The sequence below is a fragment of the Parasteatoda tepidariorum genome, chromosome 2 (assembly GCF_043381705.1).
Source record: "Parasteatoda tepidariorum isolate YZ-2023 chromosome 2, CAS_Ptep_4.0, whole genome shotgun sequence".
NCBI lineage: Eukaryota > Metazoa > Arthropoda > Arachnida > Araneae > Theridiidae > Parasteatoda > Parasteatoda tepidariorum.
This window is the reverse complement of record NC_092205.1, coordinates 69,272,354-69,295,573: the sequence shown is the minus strand read 5'-3', so window position 1 is coordinate 69,295,573 and position 23,220 is coordinate 69,272,354. Positions and strand designations below refer to the sequence as shown.

The 23,220-nt window shown below is 27.3% G+C and overlaps 1 protein-coding gene across 1 annotated transcript; it reads right to left on the bottom strand.

The window, feature by feature from the left end:
• Positions 1-4,390: 4,390 nt before the first annotated feature.
• Positions 4,391-13,541, bottom strand: LOC107454127 (uncharacterized). Its single transcript, XM_016071197.3, has 5 exons — positions 13,258-13,541; positions 10,022-10,160; positions 7,737-7,882; positions 6,060-6,195; positions 4,391-4,713 (listed from the first exon to the last, which is right to left on the bottom strand). The coding sequence occupies exons 1-5, from the start codon at positions 13,295-13,297 to the stop codon at positions 4,452-4,454; spliced, it is 723 nt and encodes a 240-aa protein (XP_015926683.1). The 5' UTR covers positions 13,298-13,541; the 3' UTR covers positions 4,391-4,451.
• Between the last annotated feature and the right edge of the window lie 9,679 nt (positions 13,542-23,220).

The following is a 23,220-nucleotide window of genomic DNA, read 5'->3' as shown; positions in this document are numbered from 1 at the left end:
TATCCTCCCTGCATGGTTATAGTCATTATAATCCTATCGAGGGCTGTGAGCATTGAAATCACCACGGAGGATAATTTTATTAAGGTAGGACAGGCCCTGACAATTTAATTTATTATTGTTAGGTGGGCTATAACAAGCATAGATGGTGAAATAAGATTTTTGTTTCTAACGTCGATTTTGACCAGCTCAGCCCCAATAAGAGAGGCTAAATCATTGGCAATGTTGAATTTGGATGTCAAGTTCTTTTTAATACCAACCAAGATTCCACTAGCGATTCTTCTTGATTTAGGCAAAAAATGTAAATAGTAATTATCAAACATGAAGTACTTTACAGTTTCTGTAGATAAATTTGCCTCAAAAATAAGAAATACATCTATTTGTCGGCCATTTAATTCAGTCATAAGCTGCGTTATCTTTTATTGAGAAAAACCACCCGCATTCCATTGGACTATCACTAAGCGCTGTTTGTTCTTAGAAGGACAGTTTGAAGGATTTCTAGGAGCCATTGGCAAGCGGCAAAGCTGTAGCAGATTTTGCGTAACCCAGGGTGCATCAACGAGGTGGCCTGCTACTTTACACCCCCTGGTTGATCTCACTTTTGAAGAACGGTGTTAAAACTGATTAATCATTAAAAAAATTCTTTTTTGGATAAAACTCAGAGTTAAAATACGGAAATATTACGAAGTGGATTTAAAGTTGTTTGCTTAGGAAAATACTAAGCAAAAGTATTTATTACCTTTCCATTTGCACATGGAGTATTTTTATTTCTTGAATAACCTTTGACGTTTATTATAGAATTTTTTTATCCACTTTTTATAAGTCCTGAAAAAGCAAATCAGGCGGAGATAAATTAGTTGAAATCCATTTTTCAATCAGTTAAATGTGTCAAATATATGTAAAGACGGATTTTAACTTTTTAACGTAAATATTGATTAATTTGGCTGTACTTTCTTTCAGTTTCTAAACAGCGCCATTGATGCTTAGTTTTTGCTTTGAAAGGTATTGTGCATTCTTTTAACTTAGAAAAAAATTATAGCAGCTTCCTTTTAAAAAAAAAAGATATAATTTATTGGTTTGCGAATTAATCGTTGCAAATAAGTGGTCAGTTCGATTTTGGAAATAATGCTATGATTTGATTTATTTAGAGAAAAGATTAATTTTGGTACAAAAGATGTATTTTTTTAGTGCCGACAGAAAGATAAAATTTATATTTCACCCTTATAGTTATGTTGTACTTAAAACATCACTCTTGTAATTCTTTTCAATTATCTTACTACAAATTTGGAATTATACATGAAAAAGTGCAACAAATACCCGTTTACTTATAAAACCATGTTTTGAATAATATCCCCTTGAGAGGGTGTCATACTATGGGAGAAACTTTTCATTTCAAATTCACCCCCAGAAGTAATTTAAAATTTAAAACATAAAAAAATGAGTTCAGGCAAACCTACAGTTCGTCATGAAATTTCAATTGCTGAAAAATAAACTAAAAATATCAAAAGGCAGACAAATTCCTGAGAGAGAACTTCTACATTGTATAATACTAAGCTATCTTCTCAGAACTTTTTTTTTTTACATTTTGATATTTTGAAAATTTCTTTTCAGTATTTGAAACTTTAAATCTTACTCTTAGTTTTTCTGAATTCCCTTTTTTATATACTATAACTTTTCAATTACTTATGGAGATAAAAGGGACTTTGCAATAAAAAAATTTTCACATGGTATAGAGTCATCTTAATTGTTTTTATCTTCTTTTTTTTAGTTTTGGTACATAGGATATCTTGTATGTGCCTGGCTAGAACACAAAAAATGAGATTTTTTTCTGTGCCAGCAAAAAGATAACATTTACACTTCAGCCTTAAATTATGCTCAATTGTAATTTTTCCCAGCACCCTATGTTTTTTTTTAACCTGTAAAATATCATTCCTTATAAGTTCCTTAAAAATAATATCAATTATCTCAGATTTTTCTGCTTTACATCACGTTTAATATTTCATAGTTTTGCCACCGTTACAATAATATTTAATGATATAATGCATTACTCATATGTAATTCAGTATTTGTTTACTTCAAAACTTGCTGTGTTCGTTAGGTATTGGGATATTGACTTTAATAGAGCCATGTGTCAAAATTTCGTCAAACATTCATTTTACTGTTTGCCTGTAAATTAGCACTGTTGTTTGATGATACCTTTAATTTACTCAGTCCATGTGTTTTGCATTCGTTTCCACTAAAACTTTATAAAAGGCATATCTGCCACACTTTCTGAAATGCATTTTGAAAAAATAAATAATGAAAATACTCTGTTTAGTATATTAAATGCTGGTATATTACATTTGTCACTGTAATCATATAGGGATTTCAAAACAACTTTTTCATAATCGTTTTTTTTTTATCGCTCTACGTATTTCTTATCAAAACTTACACAACGATTAACACAACGATTAACGTACGTAAACTAATAACTGTTTCCAAGAAAAAAAGAAAGAGTACTAAATTTCTTTTACTACTTACTAAATAGTTTGCCACATTATTTATATAAATATATCTTTAAATTATTCTACTACTGTTTTTGTAATTCTGTAGCCTGTTTTAATTCTAAGAAGTTCCACCCATGTTAGTATTTTTCGCTGATTCGCATGTCCTCTCGGAAAAAAATGAAAATTCGACAATTCTAAGCTAAATTTCGCTGTTTTCAAGAATTCACGTGATTCGTAACGAAATAGGAGTTTTCCAATCTATGACGAAAATATTTCTTCGTCTCAAAACCTCATCATTGTGGATTGTGGAAGATTGTTAACTGGAATGACGAAACTAGATGAAGATTAGACAACCGAAATTTAAGTAACGAATTAAATGGTGAATGTATGGTGGTCTAGGAGTTGGCCTCGTATTAGAAAGTTCCCGGGCACAAATTCCCCTTCGGTTAAGGGATTAATTTGTTATTTTTAAATATTATTGACTCTGCTATATGGTACTCAAGATAGAGTTATAAATAGAAATTTCAGATATATTAGTCATAAAAAAGGAGATATTTTTTTTTTAAAAAAATTAGAAAGGTGAAATATTATTTTACTATTGACGAAATTCTTTTCCTCAAATAAGTAATGATAGTTATTTCGTCATTTTGTGGAAATATTCACTTGAAGCATATACCAAGAAACGGTTTCGTCAAAAGCCAAAGAAGTTTCCTGAAATTTGAGTTTTCATTTTTTACAGTGTGATTACTTTTAATTACCCACCTCTTAAATATATAAGTTGTTGGCAAGATTGAGGCGCATTTCAAACTACCAGACACCAGCAATCTTTCAAAAAACTATTGTCACATTGATGATATTGTTATATGAAAGATTACATGGGTTAAAATAAACTAAATAATGTTTTTTTTTTTTAAAATGAGAATATTATATCGAATTTAAATGCATAGCAGTTTTATACAATGAGCAGGCTAGCATTAATCTATTTTAACTATTATTATTTATCTCCTATAAATGTACAATATTGAAAAAAATAAGCGGACCACCCCGAATAACTTTTGATTTAACGACGTTTTAGAACTCATGGTTCGAAGAGGTAATTTTAAATATGTTAATCAATTAATGCATACAATATTTTAAGTAACGAAGTCAAACACAAACGCGTACTCTGAATAAACATACTTTTTTTCAATGGATTTGGATTTTTGACTCCCAAAATGTAATGGGTATCTGTGATCTGGGACGTAGAATTCCAGTAGTTTTTTAGGAGAGAGGTCGAAAGTTTTGACCCCTTAATGATAATTATATGTTCACGTTTTTTGTTAAATATCGAGAACATTTTAAGCAAACTGAAATACTTTCGCACGCAGCTATAAAATTCGTTTACACAAAGATAAACCTATGCAAAAAATAGCTTTTAGTAAATATTTATTATACTTCATAATTTTATTTCATATTCGGCAAAATTATTTTGTCTTGTAAAATATACATTTTTTTACATTATTTTAAACAATGTAATTTTATATGATAAAATACAGAGTTTAAATGGAATCGGACGAATTGTTTCTGAGAAATTTTTTCTTAAAAAAGTCGTGTTTTTAAGTCTATTAAAAATGCTATTATTATTTTGCAGTTAATTAAATAGTTTTCAAAAAAAAAGATTTGAGCCTTAACTCATGCAATGTGTAATGATTTAACAACCACTTTTAACTTTTACATTAAATTTAACTATGATATTCAAGATGTTTTAATTAAATAGGAAAAATTCAATGTAAAAAGTGTAACCAGTTCCAACAGAAGTTTGTGATTCCCTGTTTGCATGTCATTTTTTATTTCTGTATGGTTGCTTTACATCTTTACTTTGCCCTTGTTATTTTGAACCCCTTATAGTAACAAAGAATACGTAAACGTTAGAAAAAAATAACAAAAAACAGTTTAATCACAATAGCTTAGTAAAGGATGTCACAAAACTCAAATTTCTGTGATATCGTTTAGGTACATAGAAACAAATGACTGTGCAATGTGTGAGTTCTTGAGAGTTCCTTTCGGTTGTGTTCCTGGAGGTGGAAGAACAGCCTTGCAAGTATCTCCCTCAGGATCGAATCCGGAACACAGTACATTTGGAAGAGTTGAGACAGCCATTTCTACAACCTTATGGAAAGAATCAACAGCTCCTTTTCCGCACTTTGCTTCGCCAAATTCTCTTGATTTTTCAGTCATAAGAGCATACGCACTAGACAGAAAAAAATGCTTTATTAAATGCAACAGATTTAAAATAACTCAAAGCAAACAACTGGGTGTTTCAGCTGTTATAAGTCACTGCTTGTGGATATTTCTCATTGCTACGGTAAGTATATAAATTTATAAATTTTTACTGAAATTTATAACTATATAATTTCATTTTAACTAATATAGCACTATGTATAAATTTTTATTTTGAATTAATTGTTTAATGTCCTATTATTTTATAACTATAAACTAATAAAATTTCATTAAGGATAAGAAAGAGGCTTTGCTTGGTATAATACATTTTTAATAAATTTTTTATAATCGCAACAACTAAAATTTTGCTAAATGGTTAAAATTATTAAATAAGCTTCTCATTAAAATTAGCACCTCTTAATCTATTTTATCTAAGGCTAATGACGTTGCCATTGTTACATATTCGTTAGAGAATATTTTAATTAATTAATCTTCCTCACTCCGAGGCTTGTTAATTTTTCATTTTATTTTTTTGGAGAAAATGATTGTGTGTGCATTATGAAATTAAAAATGAAAGGAAAAAAATAGGAAAGTTTTACTCTAAAGATTAGAATTTCTCCTGTGTGATTATTGCAAACTAATTTTTTTTTCAACATAGAGAAAGAAAATAAAATAGAAAGATTTTTATTTTTTTCCTGTGAGGAGATTATAGTGGGAATGGCAATTAAAAACTATTTTTAAATAATAGCAATATTTTTATGCATAAAATCATTTTATGTCTTGAAATCGCTTAAATCCTCGTAAAGAGTAACTTTAAAGGTATCCGATTGGATGGAAATCAAATAAAAAATCGTTTTGTTTTTTTTATATATTTTCAATCTTCAAAATCAATCATTAGCTTACGAAAACCCTTAAAAAATTTTATCTCTGAATTTTAGATAGGAAGTTCCAGTTGTTGTTTCGTAATATGACAGACGAAACCGAATCGGAACTAAACTTACGAAAATGAAAATAGGATTCTGTTTTGTTTGGTTTATATGAACCCCTATTCATTTGAAGAAAAGAATATTTTTAAGAAAAATAATATTCATTTCCATAAACTAATTTTTTCGTGGTTAGAAGTTTCTTACGTTTCAGATTTTTCTTGCTTTTTAAATTGGATGAAATTTTAAATTAATTAAAAATTTTATCCAATGACGGTTTTACAGTTTTTTATTATGGATGTCAAATGATTTCAGTGTGTTACCTCATTTTAACTTGGAAAATCAACCGAAGTTTAAACCGGGCATAAATTCATAAAATTTAAAAAAATAATATATTTTTAAATAATTTTAAATATTTGCAACACGTGCTTGGTAATTAAAACAAAAATCTTACCAGCAGATTGTAGGAAGTCGATCCTGAGGGGCCTTCACTGACATTTCCTCCAAAGTTGCTTCCACGTATTTGGAATGTTCCTTTGCTTCCGGTGTCTTTGAAGATTCGTCAATACATGGTGCATTCTTCAGATAATCTGTTAACACGGATATTTAAGGGTAAATTTCTTTTAAAAATCATTTTGGAAAAATTAATTACTGATTTTTATCATAAATTTTCATTATTTAGATTTCCACTCACTAAAGAGTAATATTAATGCTCGAAAAGAACGAGAAATTCTTGAAATATTCCAATTAATTAATGTTGTGCTCTTTCTAATATCACATGGATAAACCAAGCTCGCCAGTCATCATCATTTTGTGAATTAGGACAAAAAGGTGCTCTTTCCGTTTGACAAGAGAGCACCACAAGGGTGAAAGTATGCTTTAGCACAGAATCCAATTGATATTTGGCAGCACTACTCATTTGTCAGGTCATTTCATCAATTCAAACATAGATCTGAAGATAATGAAAATTTTCTCATTCCTGTACAACACATGACTTTCAATAGTACGGAGGACTTTGGATTTCAGAAATTTTATGAGCATGTACTCGGGCTAATTAATTAATTATAACTATTAATAGTTTCATTATTCGATGCAAAAATCTTTCTATTGCTAAAAATATTTTTCTTATTTATAGCTGCAAATGGTCCAAATTGTGAAGTTGGGATTGCGAAATATTATTCAGAAACTTCAAAAACTTTTAATTATCAAAATTTTAGATTGTATTGTTTTTTCACTTTTAAGTGAGAGGGCATGAAATTATTTTCATGAAATGCAAGAGATACAATACCACTGCATTTCATTTTTTTTTTTAATTTTTTGTCTAGAGGTTAATTTGAAAGTATAAACTTTCAATGTTACTGAAGTTGAAAAAAAATCCTATAACTTAATTAAATACCAGAGCATTTCTTAACTTTATTGATTTCGGATAACTTCAACTGCTTATTTTTAACTTTCCTTGACTGTTTATTTGTTGATTTACTTGTGAATATGCTTAATATGCCATTTGACACTCTTGAAACTGGAGGATCACTTTAACTGACAATTATAACTCACATTTTGCTGATTGCCTAGAGATGTGGTATTTTCCCAAGCTTTGGAAACATGCATTTTGTACTTACTAAATCGTACGATAATGATCTGCTATATTGTCTAAGCAAATGAAGTGTCAGAAAAAAAGACCTAAGCCATGCTTCAAGTAGGAAGATAGTGTAGGCTATTATCTGTAGCCTGGATCTTTTATTCTATCAATTAGAAATTAAATGGGTAAAAGCAGGGTATCCCAACCTCGGGTGCATGATATACCACTTTAGATGCCCAAATTGCATATCATTATGGTCCACATAATACTCTACTGCTCCACCTACTAGAGTTTTTTTTTTGTGTGTATGCTCTTGTTTAAATTTCTGAATATACTCTGCTGATTTTCTGAATGAATCTGCACATCCGACTGAGTTGGAATAAAATTAATTAAATCAACCATGCTCTCAATAGCTAAACAATATTGTAAAAAAAAGAATTAATAAATAAATAGAACGAAAAAATTGATTCCTCCATTTAACATATTAAGTATTTGATATTTAAAATAGAAAAGTTAAATTTATAGCTTCTAAATACTAATGAAATATCTCACCAGTTCTAATTTCTGATCCTTCTGTACAGAAGTCCTTATATACTTCAAGAGATCCTTCGGTCAAGAAACTCATAGTCTGAATTTGCATTGGTGTCATGCATTTCTTTTGAAAATCTTCTGCACATGTCTTTGATTGTTCGATTGCACTGTTGAAATAGGAAAACAAATAACTTATTTTTAACTAGACATTAAAAATAAATCGCCCCCAAAAAATCTATCTATTATATTTATTTATTTATAATATTTTACTATTTTAAATCAAAAGTGAATCATGCTTATTCTTATAAATAAATTGTGAATCAAGAATTTCTTTCAACCAACAGATTTAGGGATATTTTAAGAGCAGCTTAATGATTAAATATTTTGTCTTTTAATTTACCTTTTACGCTATATTGATTTTCAATCCAAAGAAATTAAACTTCTACTTGAATTGTTTAAAGAGATATCTTAGATTCATTTTTAGTTTACCTTGAATTCTTTCGTAATTTGCAGAGTTGTCAATCGTTTCAGCTTCATTTTTTTACTCAACAAGTTCGACATTTTCCTGGCTCTATGTTACCTTGACATTGAAACTTTAAAGCTATTGTTAGTTTTTGTTAGTATTACCTACTGTTACGCTTCTGCTTGATATTTCCAGTAATTTTAAAATATCAGATACTTTCCTTCGATTGTGTTGCAAAAGCAAGATCTGCGCTCTTTTATACTCACTAATATGTCCCGTAGCTCATCTTAAAACAAAAACTGACAGTCTTACGAAATCCAAGGAGTCGTAAATTTCACTAACAGAAGACGTTGTTTTTGACATTAATTTTGAAAGGTAATAATGAAAGTTTTCAATATTTATAATTTAAGGAAAACAAAGAATTACAAAAAAAACGACAGGTAATAAAATATTTTTTTGGTGCTGAAAAATAAATTTTAAAATTTGGGAAAATAAATTAAATTTGATTCTTTGTCTTTCATTTTACTTCCATTTGTACTATAAATTGTACTTTTTCATGCTGTTGTTCCTTGTGTTGCAAATTAAGCAAGATTTCAAGCTACGGATATTCTTCTAAAAGAATTATAAACAGTTAGTAATTTATTGTTTTCACATTAATGTTTATTTTTTGCATATTTTTCAATGTTTTTTCAAGATCTACTGCGCATGTCTAAAACAAGAATATTTTTAATTCATATTTAAATTTTTTTCTGTGTTGAACAGGAAAATCAATGATTTGTTTCAAATTAAACTATATATTTATTTAAAAAATAATGAATTATACAAATTTTAATATTTTTTAAAGTGTAACAGAGAAGTAAATGATTTAAAGAAAAAACAGAGAAGTAAATGATTTAAAGAAAAATACATTTCGATTGAAACAAAAATACATTCGATGCATTTACAAGATTTTGGTTTTCCCAGACAAATTGCCTTCAATACCTTCAATAAGCCAGTAATTTTCCAAAAATGTTTTTTTAAGCCCTCGACAATTGAACAAGCAGATATTTGGGATGCTCTTACATATTTCATTTTAGCATCAAATGAGGATATAAACTTTTTTTACTCGAAATTAACCTGGTATTTATGGTTAAAATTACATTTATGTAGACATTTCGGATACTTAAACTTTGTCTTAGGAGTGTTTCGTAGTTATCTTGAATTTTTGCAAATACCTCATGTTTCGAAATTTCAAACTGTTTTTTGTTATGCGTATTGCATAATGAGTTACATTCTTGTCAGATTGTAGAACTCCTAAAGTGCATCATTAAAAAATTGGATTAAAGTTATATGAGTAACATTAATAAGTTAAAAAGTGTTATAAAAATATATTCTATCTGTATGACCTAAAAGGACATGAAACATAATTTTTTTGGTGTTTCAAAACTGTTTTTTATCTTCCAAAAAATTGGTTATGGAAATGTTTTGACATTTATTCAGGTGTTTTGTGCGTGACTATAGTTAAATAAATTGAATATTTCTAATTACTTTTAAATTACAATCTAAATATTTTTCCTCTCCCAGTAAACTTTCTCCAGCACAAACATGCATTGTGCACTGAAACTTCTTGAAAATTTCTCTTTTTGTTAAACTATTTTACATATTATAAGATTTTTAAAGAAATGTGTAGTTTTTGAAACCCTTTCTTCATTGCGTTTTCTTAAACAAATTAAAAAAGTAACAGAAGAGTAAAATGAAGTTTATTATTTGATGAATGATTCCGTGCTTATTCAGATATTAAATTTTAGTTTTTTGCTACAGCGCTATTTTGAGCTATTTTTCATAGCTATTTTATTATAGATACCTGCATAATTCATTGACTTGGGCATTGTCAAGAGGGAAACTTGTTCCCATCTTTTTACGGAAGTCTGATATAGGGTCTCCACATGCTGCTAACACCGACGAATGGCATTTTTCAATGGCCGCTCCAAGTGTCTTGGCAGCTGAAAAAAAAATTAAGAAACACATTTTTTTAAACTTTTACACAAAATAAAAATCTTAGTCACTAATCTAGAAATAGATCATGATAAGCAAATTTTTTTTAAAAAAAAGCGTGTTTCCCGGGCTAATTAATATGCTATGAGCCACTGGAAAGTTGGAACATTTAGTTTGTCAAGTCTTTCAATAAGAAGTTTTATAATGTGAATATAATGTTTCATTTTTAATTTCGGGATTTTTTTTAAAGTATTTTATAGCTGAATCCTTCAAATGCTTGTGATGTCAACTTTAAAAAATTTTTTTCAAATTTTTTTAATGTCGTTTGCGAAATAGTTCTAAGAGGGAGTCAGAGATAAACATTTGATACATGAGTACAAAAATAATTTGTGAAACTATCGGTTAAATATAAAGGAAAATACAGCATGTGACATTTTTCATAATTGTTAGGCTATACAAATCACTGTTAATTGGTGGTTACATAAAATATGTTTTAAGAGAACTTTACATAATTTTTTTAAACTTTTTTATTCGTTTAAATTTTATCATCGGAAGGATTTAAATTTTACTATGCACCAGGAGTTTCGTTAATGATGCAGCTTTTCTTATTCTTAATCAAAAAATTGTTTTTCAAAACATGAAAAAAAGTCTCAAGATTAAGGAATTATTGTTTATTTTACCAATGTCTATTTATCTTTGTTAATTATTGTTTTTACTGTGAAATCTTCCGTGATTTTAGGTTGTGACTGATTTTTCAGGCATGATATTGAGTCTTAAAATTTAATTTCCTTTCTATCTATTTCAAATAGGGCAAAATAATTTCAAACGAAATATATTTTAGTAATTCAGTTCTTATTTTAATTTACTGCACAAAACTTTATTAAAAATTTCAGCAATGTCATTAATCCGTTAATTTTAAATGGTAAGAATATATAAATAATTAAAATTGATAATAAAAGTTAATAAATAATAAAAGTTGATATTTTTAAATTTAAAGCGCAATTCTTTTCGCAACTCATTTTACAGTTTAATTCTTATTATGGAACTGCAGTTTGTTGTTACTACGAGTACCATAAATGATTTACCTAGACTTAGTGAATACTTTTGAAATGTCTTGAGAATCTTATTTGTTGAGAATCTTATTTGTTTAACCGAATACTTGTAACATAAAAATATTTTTTGCTGACCTTTTCGGGCCAGGTGTGGGCATAGAATTATGAAGAATGTTAAAATTCAATATGAATGTTAATATGTTAATATGTTCAATATGAATGAGAGCAAATTGCAATCATATATAAAATATATTTATTGAAAAAAAATAAAACAATTTCGAAGATCATTTCACTGAGAAAAAAATATACTCGAAACTACTAAAGTATAATTAAATTTCCAGAGTTTCTGGTTCTATAGGAACACTGAAAGTCTCGGCACTTTTTACCGAAGGGTTTTTAAAATGTTTTTGGTGAAATTTACAATGAAATGTGATTCAATATTCTATGAAAATATGGGCAGTTTATTTATAATACCTTAGTGTAAGGAATAAAACTATTTATTCGGTTTAATTTACTTTTTTATTTATTTATTTTATTTTTTACTAAATGTGTGGTAATATGAACTATAATTTTTTGAACAGGAATTTTAGGTAAACCGTTCCCATATATTATTATTTTTAAATACACTTATATTTCATGTTTTAAAACTAAAGATGTGTTTCCCTTTTTTTCTTTCAGAAATATCATGTCCATACAGTACGATAATTATATTAGAATTTTTTTTCTCTGTGATATTATCAGTTACTAGGCATCTTTTTATTATAAAATAAATAAATAAAATAATTTTTTTAAAAATTATTATGACAAATTTCTTGATAGTTAAAAAGAAAAAGTAAAGCATCAGTTTCGGCATTTTGATCTACACTGTAAAAAATCCCACATCAAATTGTGGCAAAAATGTCTCCCAAGATGTCAGTATAATTTACCGGAAAATTTTACCATTTAATATTTGATCCGTAATTTTTACAGTAATATTTACGGTAATTTTACTCAATTACTGTAATTAAATGAATACTGTAGACATTATGGTATAAAATGTTGCAGGAAAAGTATATGATATAAATTTTACAGATGTTGCGCTCAGGGTGCTAGAATTTTCATCGTAATTTGATCTCGATTTTTTACAGTGCACTAATATTGTTTAATTTAAAATTAAATTTTATGCATGACGTATTCTATAAACAATTCAATTCATCACTTTTATTTAAATATTTAAGTAATAGACTTTTACTAATGAAAATTAACTATTAGAAAACATACCGAACTGCAAATTATTATTAGATGTTAAATGCATGTGTAAAAATTATTTTTACACTATATATTAAACACTATATAAAAATCTATTTTTTAATATGAAAGCCTGATTTTTTTAAGCGACGAAATATTATTATTCAGTCGACAATACATTTTTTGCATTATTTGCCGCACTTAATTTTATCTTTATACTAATTATATCTATTATAACTTTATACTAATTTACTGCTAAATTTTAACAGACTCAATACTTTATTAACCTTTTTAATGTAGTAAATGATCTATAAAGTGTTTCAAAAATGACTACATATTTAAAAAATTCCAATCAATAAATTTTATTTGGCTACAACCGAATATTACTTTATAATCGAAAATACCTATTGCAATTAAAAATAAGTAAGATTATAAGACTATTTTATTAAATAATATGACATGAAATTAACTTGCAATAATTTGATTTGATTTTGGGGAAAATAGTTATTCACATTATTCTCAAGTTTGACATTATCTAGAAAACATCAGTAATTTTTACGTCAAACTATGCATACATTGTAGTTTAAAGGATTTGTCAATTTGAAACTTTGGAATTAAATGTATTGTGAAAGAAATGTAAATAAATCCAGTTTCTTTAAACAATATTTTATATTTGATACCTAAAATGTTACTTAATATTTATAATTATGTGTTTTATAATTAAAATGTTTTTTAATTTCTAAAACTTTTAATAAAATATAACAAGGACTAATTATAATAATTTCTTAATCATTCATCTAATCGATAATCTTTGATTATAACTTACCAAGGCCAATAAACAAAACCTGGAGTATTAAAAGTTTCATATTGATCCTAAAGAAGTAAACTACTGAACTACTATTCTAATGCTTCAGTAACATTTATATAACTTTTAAGCAATGGATGGGGATGATATCATTAAGGCAAATTAAAAAAAAAAAAGACAGCCATGTTTTTTGTTAGATTCTGTTTGAGGAAAAGAGTGATTGTCTTTTGTTATAATCTACACGAAATTTCAATAAAAGGAGTAACGCCCGCAGGTCTTAAAGTCGACAGGATTTTCCTTAGTATGACCACGTGAGGCAATATTCAGTTAGTAGATGATTGCGCAATTTCAGCGTTAATGAATGCTGTTGTTTAAATATTACTTTAAATGTCCCCTGTCAATTATTTTGATGGGCATTTTTTTTTCTTTTGCTAGGTGTTGCAATTATTAACATTTATTGAAATTATTCTATCTCTTTGTTACTGACGTCAAGATGTTTATTTGCTTTTTCAATGTAGTTTTATTTTTTTTATTACGATTAAAATTTATATAAAAAGGGCTGCGTTTGTACATTATATTGCATCTGAGCAACGGTAATTTTTCAGAAGATTATTATTAAATTTCCTAACATTAGAAAAATATTACTATTTTATTGCTTAACTACCGGTCAACACATGAATTGCTAATGTTTTAGAATAAATTTTAATAATTATACATTAAAAAATAACAACTGAAATGAATTACTAATTGGATTTGGTATATGTTTCTAAATCAGCTATATGGACATGTATATTGAGAAAATATTTAAATAATGTAATTATATTAAGGTTACTTCTCATCAGTTAGTAAATAAGAAATTTTTCATTCCGTATTTGATTGTATCTCGATAATCTATTTAATTTTTTAAGCATCTGTATCCACATTATCTCAACATATCACCATATATTTAAACAAATATATGATGATATTTAAGATAATTAAACACAATTATCTATGTGTTTAACATGAAATATTTATTTAAATATACACGATTATAATATATTTACGTTTAAACAACAATCCATATTTCTATATAGCCAGGTTCAAAGTCAATTTGAGTGTTTTCATCAGTTGATGATCAATTTCTAAACATTTTTGATGCATTTTTCTAACGTAACTTTTATCTTTCTTTTCTCATTTAATAACATATTCGTTTATTAAGGAAAAAAACCATAATAACATTTTAAAACCTACGATAAGGGCAAAACACATGATAGATATGATCATAATTTAATAAAAAGTGCTTCTAAAATTGCGCCTTTTTTAAAGTATTGATCTCTAAATGATAATAGTATTTCATCGCATTTGCTGGAAAAATGTTATAGCAAAATACCCAAAATAAAATATAATAATTCGAAGGCCATAAGTTTCATAAATGAATGTCAGAAGGAATAAAGATAGTTGAAATAAACAAAATCTTAATTTTTTTCCGTTATGCTTAAATATCACTAAAGGAAAGCTAGATAAAAATCATTGTTTTTTATTGCAAACTTAGCGTAATAACTTAACTAAATTGACTTATTTTTTAAGAAACGTTTTCATACAATAGCTAGTAGATAAAAATATTGGAAAAGGAAAATAAATTTCGTGATATGGTATGGAAATCAGGAAACTTACAGCATTCGAATGCAGTTACTTTAAAAAAAAAATATTAAGAAATATTGTGTTTTTCCTTTTCATTTCATGATAAAATTATGATAATTGTTATTTCAATTGTTTGAAATAAATTTAAAAATTAAATATCTGAGTAGCAGAATTTTAAACCGATATTTACTCAAAACTTTTTTAAGAAAAATAAAAATAACTTAACATTATTTCTTGACGTTGCTTTCAGACTCGCAACCTTAATTTCCATTTTGAAAAAGGGTGAATATTAAAAGGAGAATTTTTGGCAAACTCAGTAAATAGGGACCATTATGTATTGTTTTAATTGATAAATTTGAGGCCTATATATGTTTATTTATTTTATATATCATCTATTTTTGCTTATTAAATAATTTTAAAATTAAACATACCTTTCGCTTACAGCACTTAGCCAGTCATTTTGATTCACTTGCTGCACCAGTCGTAAACAAAAAGTTAATAAGCAAACAAAGCAGTAATAAAAATGTTTCCCTGACTACCCAATAATTATTTTGATGTATACCGTCACATCTTAAGATAGTTTGCTGCCTAAGAATTTCATTTCTCAGATTATGATATTGTTGAGATCCATCTTTTCCGGCTTTCTTAGGTTTTAGGTTAGCTCATAGTTAGACAAAAATTAACAATTTAATATTTGATAATTTTTGTCATACTAATAATATAAAAATGACTGTTATCATATTCTGATATAAATGCTACATTGGCTAAACCCTCACTAAAAATGTGAATGTTTCATACTAAAACAGCTTATCAGAAAATTCTGACGGTATTATATTTCTACTAAGAGTCCTCTTTTCTCGCCATCTCACAGATGACAGGTTAAATCTTTGATTTTAGTTTTTTTAGATGTTTTATTGCTTTTAACAAACTTTTAATATTAGTATGTCGTATGAAAGTTTGATACTTTTCGATGCATGTGAAAAAAAAGGATTCACTTTTTTGGATTGGGTGCACTAGCATTTAATAATTTTTACAGTTCCTACGGATTTTTCACCAAAATTTATTGTTGCAAAATTAAGTGATTAGTAGCTATGGACAGGTAGTTTTGTAACACACATTTTTCTGCATTTCAATTTTTAAAAATTTGCATTTTTTGTTTGAACTGTCAAAAGCAGTTTTAAATTAAACTAAAATCTTTCTTAACGTAAATTAAGCTGCACGATAGTATTTTGTAAGAAATTGTAATTTAGACAAATTAATGAAATTGAAATTTTGTTATAAATTGTTTTATAATAATTTCGTTGAACCATAAATCTGATAAAATACTAAAATACCAAAAATTTCTGATTAGCATTAAAATGTTTGGTTTGGATTCGGTAGCAACTATGTATTATACATTTTTCGAAAGATATAGCCGTGGAGATGAAATAGAAACTATCAATTCATTTGTGGAAGTTTTAATGCATTTGTTTTCTAATCAAACCCTTTAGACAGTTGAATTTGGTCAAGAAGGGAAAAAAATCTTTCCAGTGTTGTAGTGGTTACATTTTCAGTGGAGAAATATTAAAAAAAACCAATGTTTTATTGTAATAAAATACAATAAAATAAAATGTAAAATTTTTTATTACTTTTTGTATTGGATTTAAAATTTTCAAAATTATATCTAACTACTTTTAAAAAAATGTAAATATTTTGAAATCTTCTTTAAATTCAAAACAAAATTTAGTGCTGAATAAGAAAAGAGCAAATAATGGTAGCACTCATAAAATTTTTACTTTTTAATCATCTTTAGGGGTGCAAATAAATATATAAGTGGACAGTAATAAACATAAAAATAATAAATTAAAAAAATTACAGAAGATAAAAAATTACGGCGATAAAGTAAGTTTACAACAGACAAAAACACATAACAAACGCATAAATATTCCTAAAATATTCATGGAAAAACCGTAAAATTGACGAAAAATTGAAATATTTATAAAATATTTACACAAACACTGTAAATTGACAAAAAAGAGAGATTTTCTCGAATAACAATTCGTTTCCTTGCGTACCCCCTTAATAATGGAACTTCTCAATCTAAAACACGTTGTGTATTATTGTGTTTTACTTTCATTTGTATCTATTGTTAGTTTTCTGACAGTTTTCTTTCCTGCGAAAGAATAACTTGAAATACAATATTACAATATATTGACATTACAATAATAAAAAAGTGAGAACAAAAATTAATCTCTATAAACTCTTACATATTGTATTGTCAACTACACCCCTCATATAAAGTATCATTTACTTGGGAATGATGTTAATTCTTTGCTAGGGTCAAATTGAACCCCGATGGTGGTTCTAGTACCTATTCATTCAATCGTTGTGATACTAGAAAAATGCATTTTTGTTTTATCTGTGTTCAATGAAAAGGTAAGGAAAAAGACTTAATAAATCACAGCACCTTATTGAGAGATAAAAAACAACTTTAAGTTACAGTAACCGCCCTTGAAAATTGTTGTCCGGTCGAAAACCTGTTTCATACCATCACGAGATGAGAATTATAACAAGTGTCAAAAAGGCAATGGGGAAAAATGGTTCCAGGTAAGACATCTATGTCCGAAACAAAAGAACATTCTACAGAAACCGAAACACATGATGCTTAACTGCAACTTTCGTTGTATAGACAATATTCTTAATCACTAAATCTTTTGGTGAGTTAATCATATTCTAGTTTTCTTCCTGCAAAGTGACCTTCCTTTGACTGATTCAAGGTGCTTAACCAAAAGTCCTTAAATCTTTTGACCTCTTTGTCCCTTCGGATTGCCTACTAAGAAGGAAAAGTGACGAAAAGTGGTCTTTTTCTTTTTTTCGTAAATTGTGATGTTTTTGTCTGACCATGAGTCAATTTGATGATCTTTGATATTATTTTTCATTTGTGTCACTTAACTGTGGTATCCAATTAGAGTTTAAATAAAGAAACAACAGACATCGTAAGAAATATAATCGTTAATAATAATGGTATGAAAAGTGAGGTATAATTTATTTGATATTCTCACAGACACAATTCGCTCATTTATACTATCGATACCTATCTTCTAAAATAATATTGCTTATTATTGTATTTTTTTTAAAAAATAGTCGATATTTTTATTATTTCATATTATTTAATCTTATGTAACTATCTGATTGCAAGAAATAAAATGAAAACAAAAAAGACAATAACTCTCAGAGATTTAAAAAAGATTGCGCAAATATATGTTTTAAATTAATAAGTTTTCATTCAATCCTTTTAAACTGTTAGACGGGTTTAAATGAAAATAGAGTACTTTACTATATTATAAATTATAAATATACTCTATTATAAACGAACGTAATAAAAACAACCCGATGTTATACTCTTTCTTACAGTTAACAAGTTTTTATGGATTTATTATAATTTCTTAAAATATCTATATACATATGTATAAGTTAATTTTTCAATTTATTTTATAAGTTCTATTTACTTTCAACTTATGCTTCAGTAAATAAAACTGATTACTGTTTTTCAAAATTTTCTTCGTTAAACTCTCTTTTCTTTCATCCTTTTTGTCTTTACTGTGTTATAAGATTTCAAACTAAGTTTATCGATGGAGTTTCAAAGGTAGTCAAGCATATGATTATTTTTAAGTTTGGTCCGAATAGATTCGGATGTCATAAATAAGTTAGGAAAATATTTTTGCAAATTTTATTATTTCAAACTGCTTATCGCGAAAAAAGAAAAATAAATGGGAAAGTAGAGAGAAAAACCTGCTGGGGGTAAAATTTTCTCAATCTAATCGTTAATTCAATCATATGAATAATTCATAATTTCTTTTAAGGACAGAATTGGGATTTAAATATTTCAAATTAAATAAATAAAATAAAAGATATGTCATTAAATTTTCAGCAAATGTAAAGTGTTGAAATATTTTAAAGAAAAATGAATTTTAAAATAAATGTTATATGTCAACGAAGAAGATCATATTTGCTAACTAGGTTTCCATGCTTGGTATTAAAAAATAATACTTAAATCTAATAATTGCTTGTTTGGTAATTATATTTAAGACTAATATATTGAATAATTTAATTATCTCATCTAATAGCAAGCATTCGATTAGCTCTAACACATCATACTCCTTAATCTCCATACACAGCAAAAAAATTGTACAAGCTGAAAAGTAACTATAATAAAAGGCTTATTTAATATATTTATTAATTAGCTGAATATCCATTCTTCGAAATGGGGAAAATAACAATCAATGAACCACATAAATTTAAACAATTATGCATAACTTATTACATCTATATTTATTTATAAACACAAAATAGAAGAATTGCTTGCAAGTTCACTTTATACTAACGTGCAATTTTGAATCGATTTTAATACAAATTTAGTGTACTTCCATTCAAATGCATGAAAGTAATCACTTTAAAATGAATAGTGCAATTGTGTTCTGGTGAAAAATAGTGAGTCACTCTAATTAGTTCTCGAGACTGCAAGTTCACATTATACTAACGTGCAATTTTGAATCGATTTGTATACAAATTTAGTATACTTGCATTCAAATGTATGAAAGTACTCACTTTAAAATGAATACTACAATTGTGTTCTGGTGAAAAATAGTGACTCACTCTAATTAGTTCTCGAAACTGCAAGTTCGCATTATACTAACGTGCAATTTTGAATCGATTTGTATACAAAATTAGTGTACTTCCATTCAAATGCATGAAAGTTATCACTTTAAAATGAATAGTGCAATTGTGTTCTGGTGAAAAATAGTGACTCACTCTAATTAGTTCTAGAGACTACCTTAAGTATGATAATCAGTTAGAGCAGGCGATACTTTAAACTACGGAATTAAACACAAAAATGTAATTTCTCTGGATAAACATGTCTGTTTTTCGTCGGGTTTGAATACTTGTCCTTCAAAATATGTCATCTAGAAAGTATGTCGTCTAGATATGAAGATGTAATACAGAAAATGAGACTATAATAGTTTGGTCAAAAGAGCTTTGAAAGATTGGACATTTAACGTTTTAAATTTATTTTTTAAGTGTTTAGCTGAATGTCGAAATTTTTTAAGCGAATGAAAAAATTTTTGCACATAATAAAACAATTTTTTGATCCAAAGATAAAAAAATTTTTTTTTTATAAGTATCATTGTATTTATTAATTTATTTTAATAAATACAATTATATTAATTAAGTGCCAAAAAAGTTTTGAATTGCAAAATAAAAACAATTTCATAATTTAACAGAAATTAAGTTTAAATGCCAAAATACAAAATTTGGGTCTATCTGTCGCATAGTTACTGAGTTATTTTATCCTTAAAAAAATTGTATAGTTAATGCTACTCAAATGTGATTCGACTATTTCGTTCAAACTTTTTATTTTTCCACGAAACTTACGTTCTTTAAAATGATGTAAAAATTTGTATACCTTTAGGATCAAACATTCTTCGACTAGTATAAATAAAATAAAAAAAATTAATAAATAATTAGAAATATTTTTACATGGGATTAGCTTTAAATAAATGTTAACACAAATATGAGTTTAGCTAATTAATTATAATATTTTGTGATTGATTCTCGAGCCAATAAAGTATCCATCGTATAGTGAGCAAGAAAAAAATATAAGGGCATGCGGAAAATCACCAATTCAAAATGTTTTATTTACGGAATCGTGGGCAAATCTTTATAAAATAAAAATATACCAATTAGTTAAAAAAGAGTAAAATTAAACTGTTTCTTGTATAAACTAATTAAAATTTCCAAATATGAACCTAGTTTAAAATTACCTTCAGATTTTTAAATCCAAATGATGTGGGAAAAAAGCATAAGGATATCGTTTTTCTGCCCTAATTACTGAAAAAAAATTGCATATTTGAAAATAGCAAATGGCAATCAAGATTAAATAATTGGTTTGTGAAAAAAATTTGTCCTCGTCAACTTTCAACTTGTCATTTGAGTGATGCCCAAAGGAACTTATCTTTGTGATATGGAAAGGAAAAAGAAAAATTGTGAACCTCAAAAATGTGGATTAAGTGGATCTGAAATTTCAAAGAAAAATCAAGAGATATAAAGCAGTAGTTTATAATTTTCTTCGATCAAAAAGACCAGAAATTTGCACTCATCAACAGTAAAGAATGTTTGCCAGGAGAGCTTGCCAGAAAAAAAAATAATAAACTGCAAATGAGGTTAGACAAAATTTGAATTTTCCATGCTCATCAAGGACTGTTCAAAATGTTTTAAATAAACATCCTCATCCTTTTGTATGGAAAATTAGTATCACGTCACTTCTTACAAATCAACATAAGAGATGAGTTTACTTTGCTAAAAAAATACATTTCTCTCCGTCAAAACTGGACTGATGTCATTTTTTTTCTGATGAAACCTGGTTGATGATTTTTATTACTTTTAGTTTAGTCCAAAGAAGCATTTTCCAAACTTAAATATGATGGCGGTTCAGTGATGGTTTGAGGCGCTTTTGTGGCAAATGGAACCTCTTTAATAGTATTTATCAAAAGTAAAATTAATTCCAACATATATGCTATGCGAAACTTTGTTACCAAAAGAGCCACTAATTACTTCAGAGGACTATATTTTTCAGCAGGATAATGCTGCGATACACGTTTCTAAGAGCGCGAAACACTGGTTTGAAGCTTGTTCTGTAAATTTAATTGATAGGCCGGCTAGGAGACCCGATCGTAATCCAATCTCTTTAGACGTTTGTAAAAATGGCACCCAATATCAATGCAAACAGGATTTTGTCTACGATGTCAAAGACACGTGGGAAAAAATTCTGTGGACGGTATTAGAAATCTTTCAGGATTCATGAAAACGCAGCTTATTTAAGTGATTGAAAAAGTTTTCTTGATTATCGATGTAGTTTTGAATATGTCCTTTTTCCATATTCCCTTTCGTGTTAATTTTTGTAAAATTCATATTTCAAAGCCAAATTTTATTTTTTATGCACTATTAGTGTTAATCCAAAATTATGTAACTGAAGTCAAACAAATAAAAATTTCATATAGATTAAATAAAAAAAATCATTTAATTTAATGCTGTTATACTTTTTCGCACACTGCAGTACGTAAAAATCCGATCGTTAGACCAAAAGTTATTCAGGACTTTCATTGCTTTCTCGTTTCGCGCGCTGTTTTTAATTTGTTGAAATGATTTCGAAAAATTATCCGACTAGAATTTTTTTTTAACTTAAGAAATATAAATATGAACTTAAATTTTGTTGTCAATATAATATAATTTTAAAATTGTGAAAGTGATGCCCCTGATGAATGTGATATTTTAAAGTGATGCTTTTAAGTTCAAGGCGTGAAAAAAATCATTACTTTCATGCAATAAAAAGACGTATTTTTTAAAGTAAATTCTTATTCTAAATTTTTATTTTCAGTTTCCTTATTTTTTAAATCTTTCTTTATATTTTAAAATGGTACAAACAAATATACAGTGCGTAAAAAAAAATTGACGACCCTGAATAACTTTTGATCTAATGATTGGTTTTTCCCGTTCTAGGACTCAATCTTAATGGCTCAAGGGGGTGACTTCAAGTATGTTTATTCATAACTGAAGACAATATTTTAAGTTACAAAAAAAGACACAAAAATGTACTTTCTTCAAACAAAAATAATTTTTTTTGACGGTTCCGATTTCTGACCTATATAATATAGAAGGTAGCCGCAATCTGATAAATATGGTCATAATAATTTGTTCAGAAGAGAGCTTCAAAGTTTGGGCCCCCTAATGTTAATTTTACTTTTCCATATTTCTCTATATCTCGAGCTGTGTTAAAGCGCATTGAAAACTTTTTACACAAAATTATAAAATTTGTTTACACAAAGGTAATTCCATGCACCGACTGATTTTGCTCAAATTTTGTATCTTGCCAAGTAAAATTGCATTCTTTAAAATGATACCGAGTAATTCAAAATTTCTTCGACCATTCCTAATTAAAATAATAAAAAAAAAACATTTACTAAAACTTTTTTTTTGCCGGAAATTATATTTGGATGAACAAATTTTATAATTGTGTGTAAAACGTTTTCAATTCGCTTAAAAAATCTTGAGGTGTAGTGAAATACGCAAAAAAATAAAATTAACATTAAGGGGTCCAAACCTTAAACCGCTCTTCTGACCTAACTATTGGGACCATATTTCCCAGATGGCGGCTTTCTCCTACATTTTGGGGGTCAGAAATCCGAATTCATTGAAAAAAAATTTATGTTTATTCTGAGAAGGAGCATTTTCGTTCCTGAATTAGTAACTTAAAATATCGCTGTATGTTAATGGCAGCTTTGGTTAAGAAAAAAAGGATAATTTTGGTCAATAAAACCATAGTAT

Bases quoted from the DNA above. Each gene is read 5' to 3' on its own strand.
- LOC107454127 (XM_016071197.3), bottom strand. From the start codon at position 13,297: ATGAAACTTTTAATACTCCAGGTTTTGTTTATTGGCCTTG. The intron at 7,883-10,021 runs GTATCTATAATA...CTATTTCAACAG, and splicing joins CAAGTCAATGAATTATGCAG to TGCAATCGAACAATCAAAGA. The intron at 4,714-6,059 runs GTAAGATTTTTG...TTTTCTGTCTAG, and splicing joins CGACTTCCTACAATCTGCTG to TGCGTATGCTCTTATGACTG.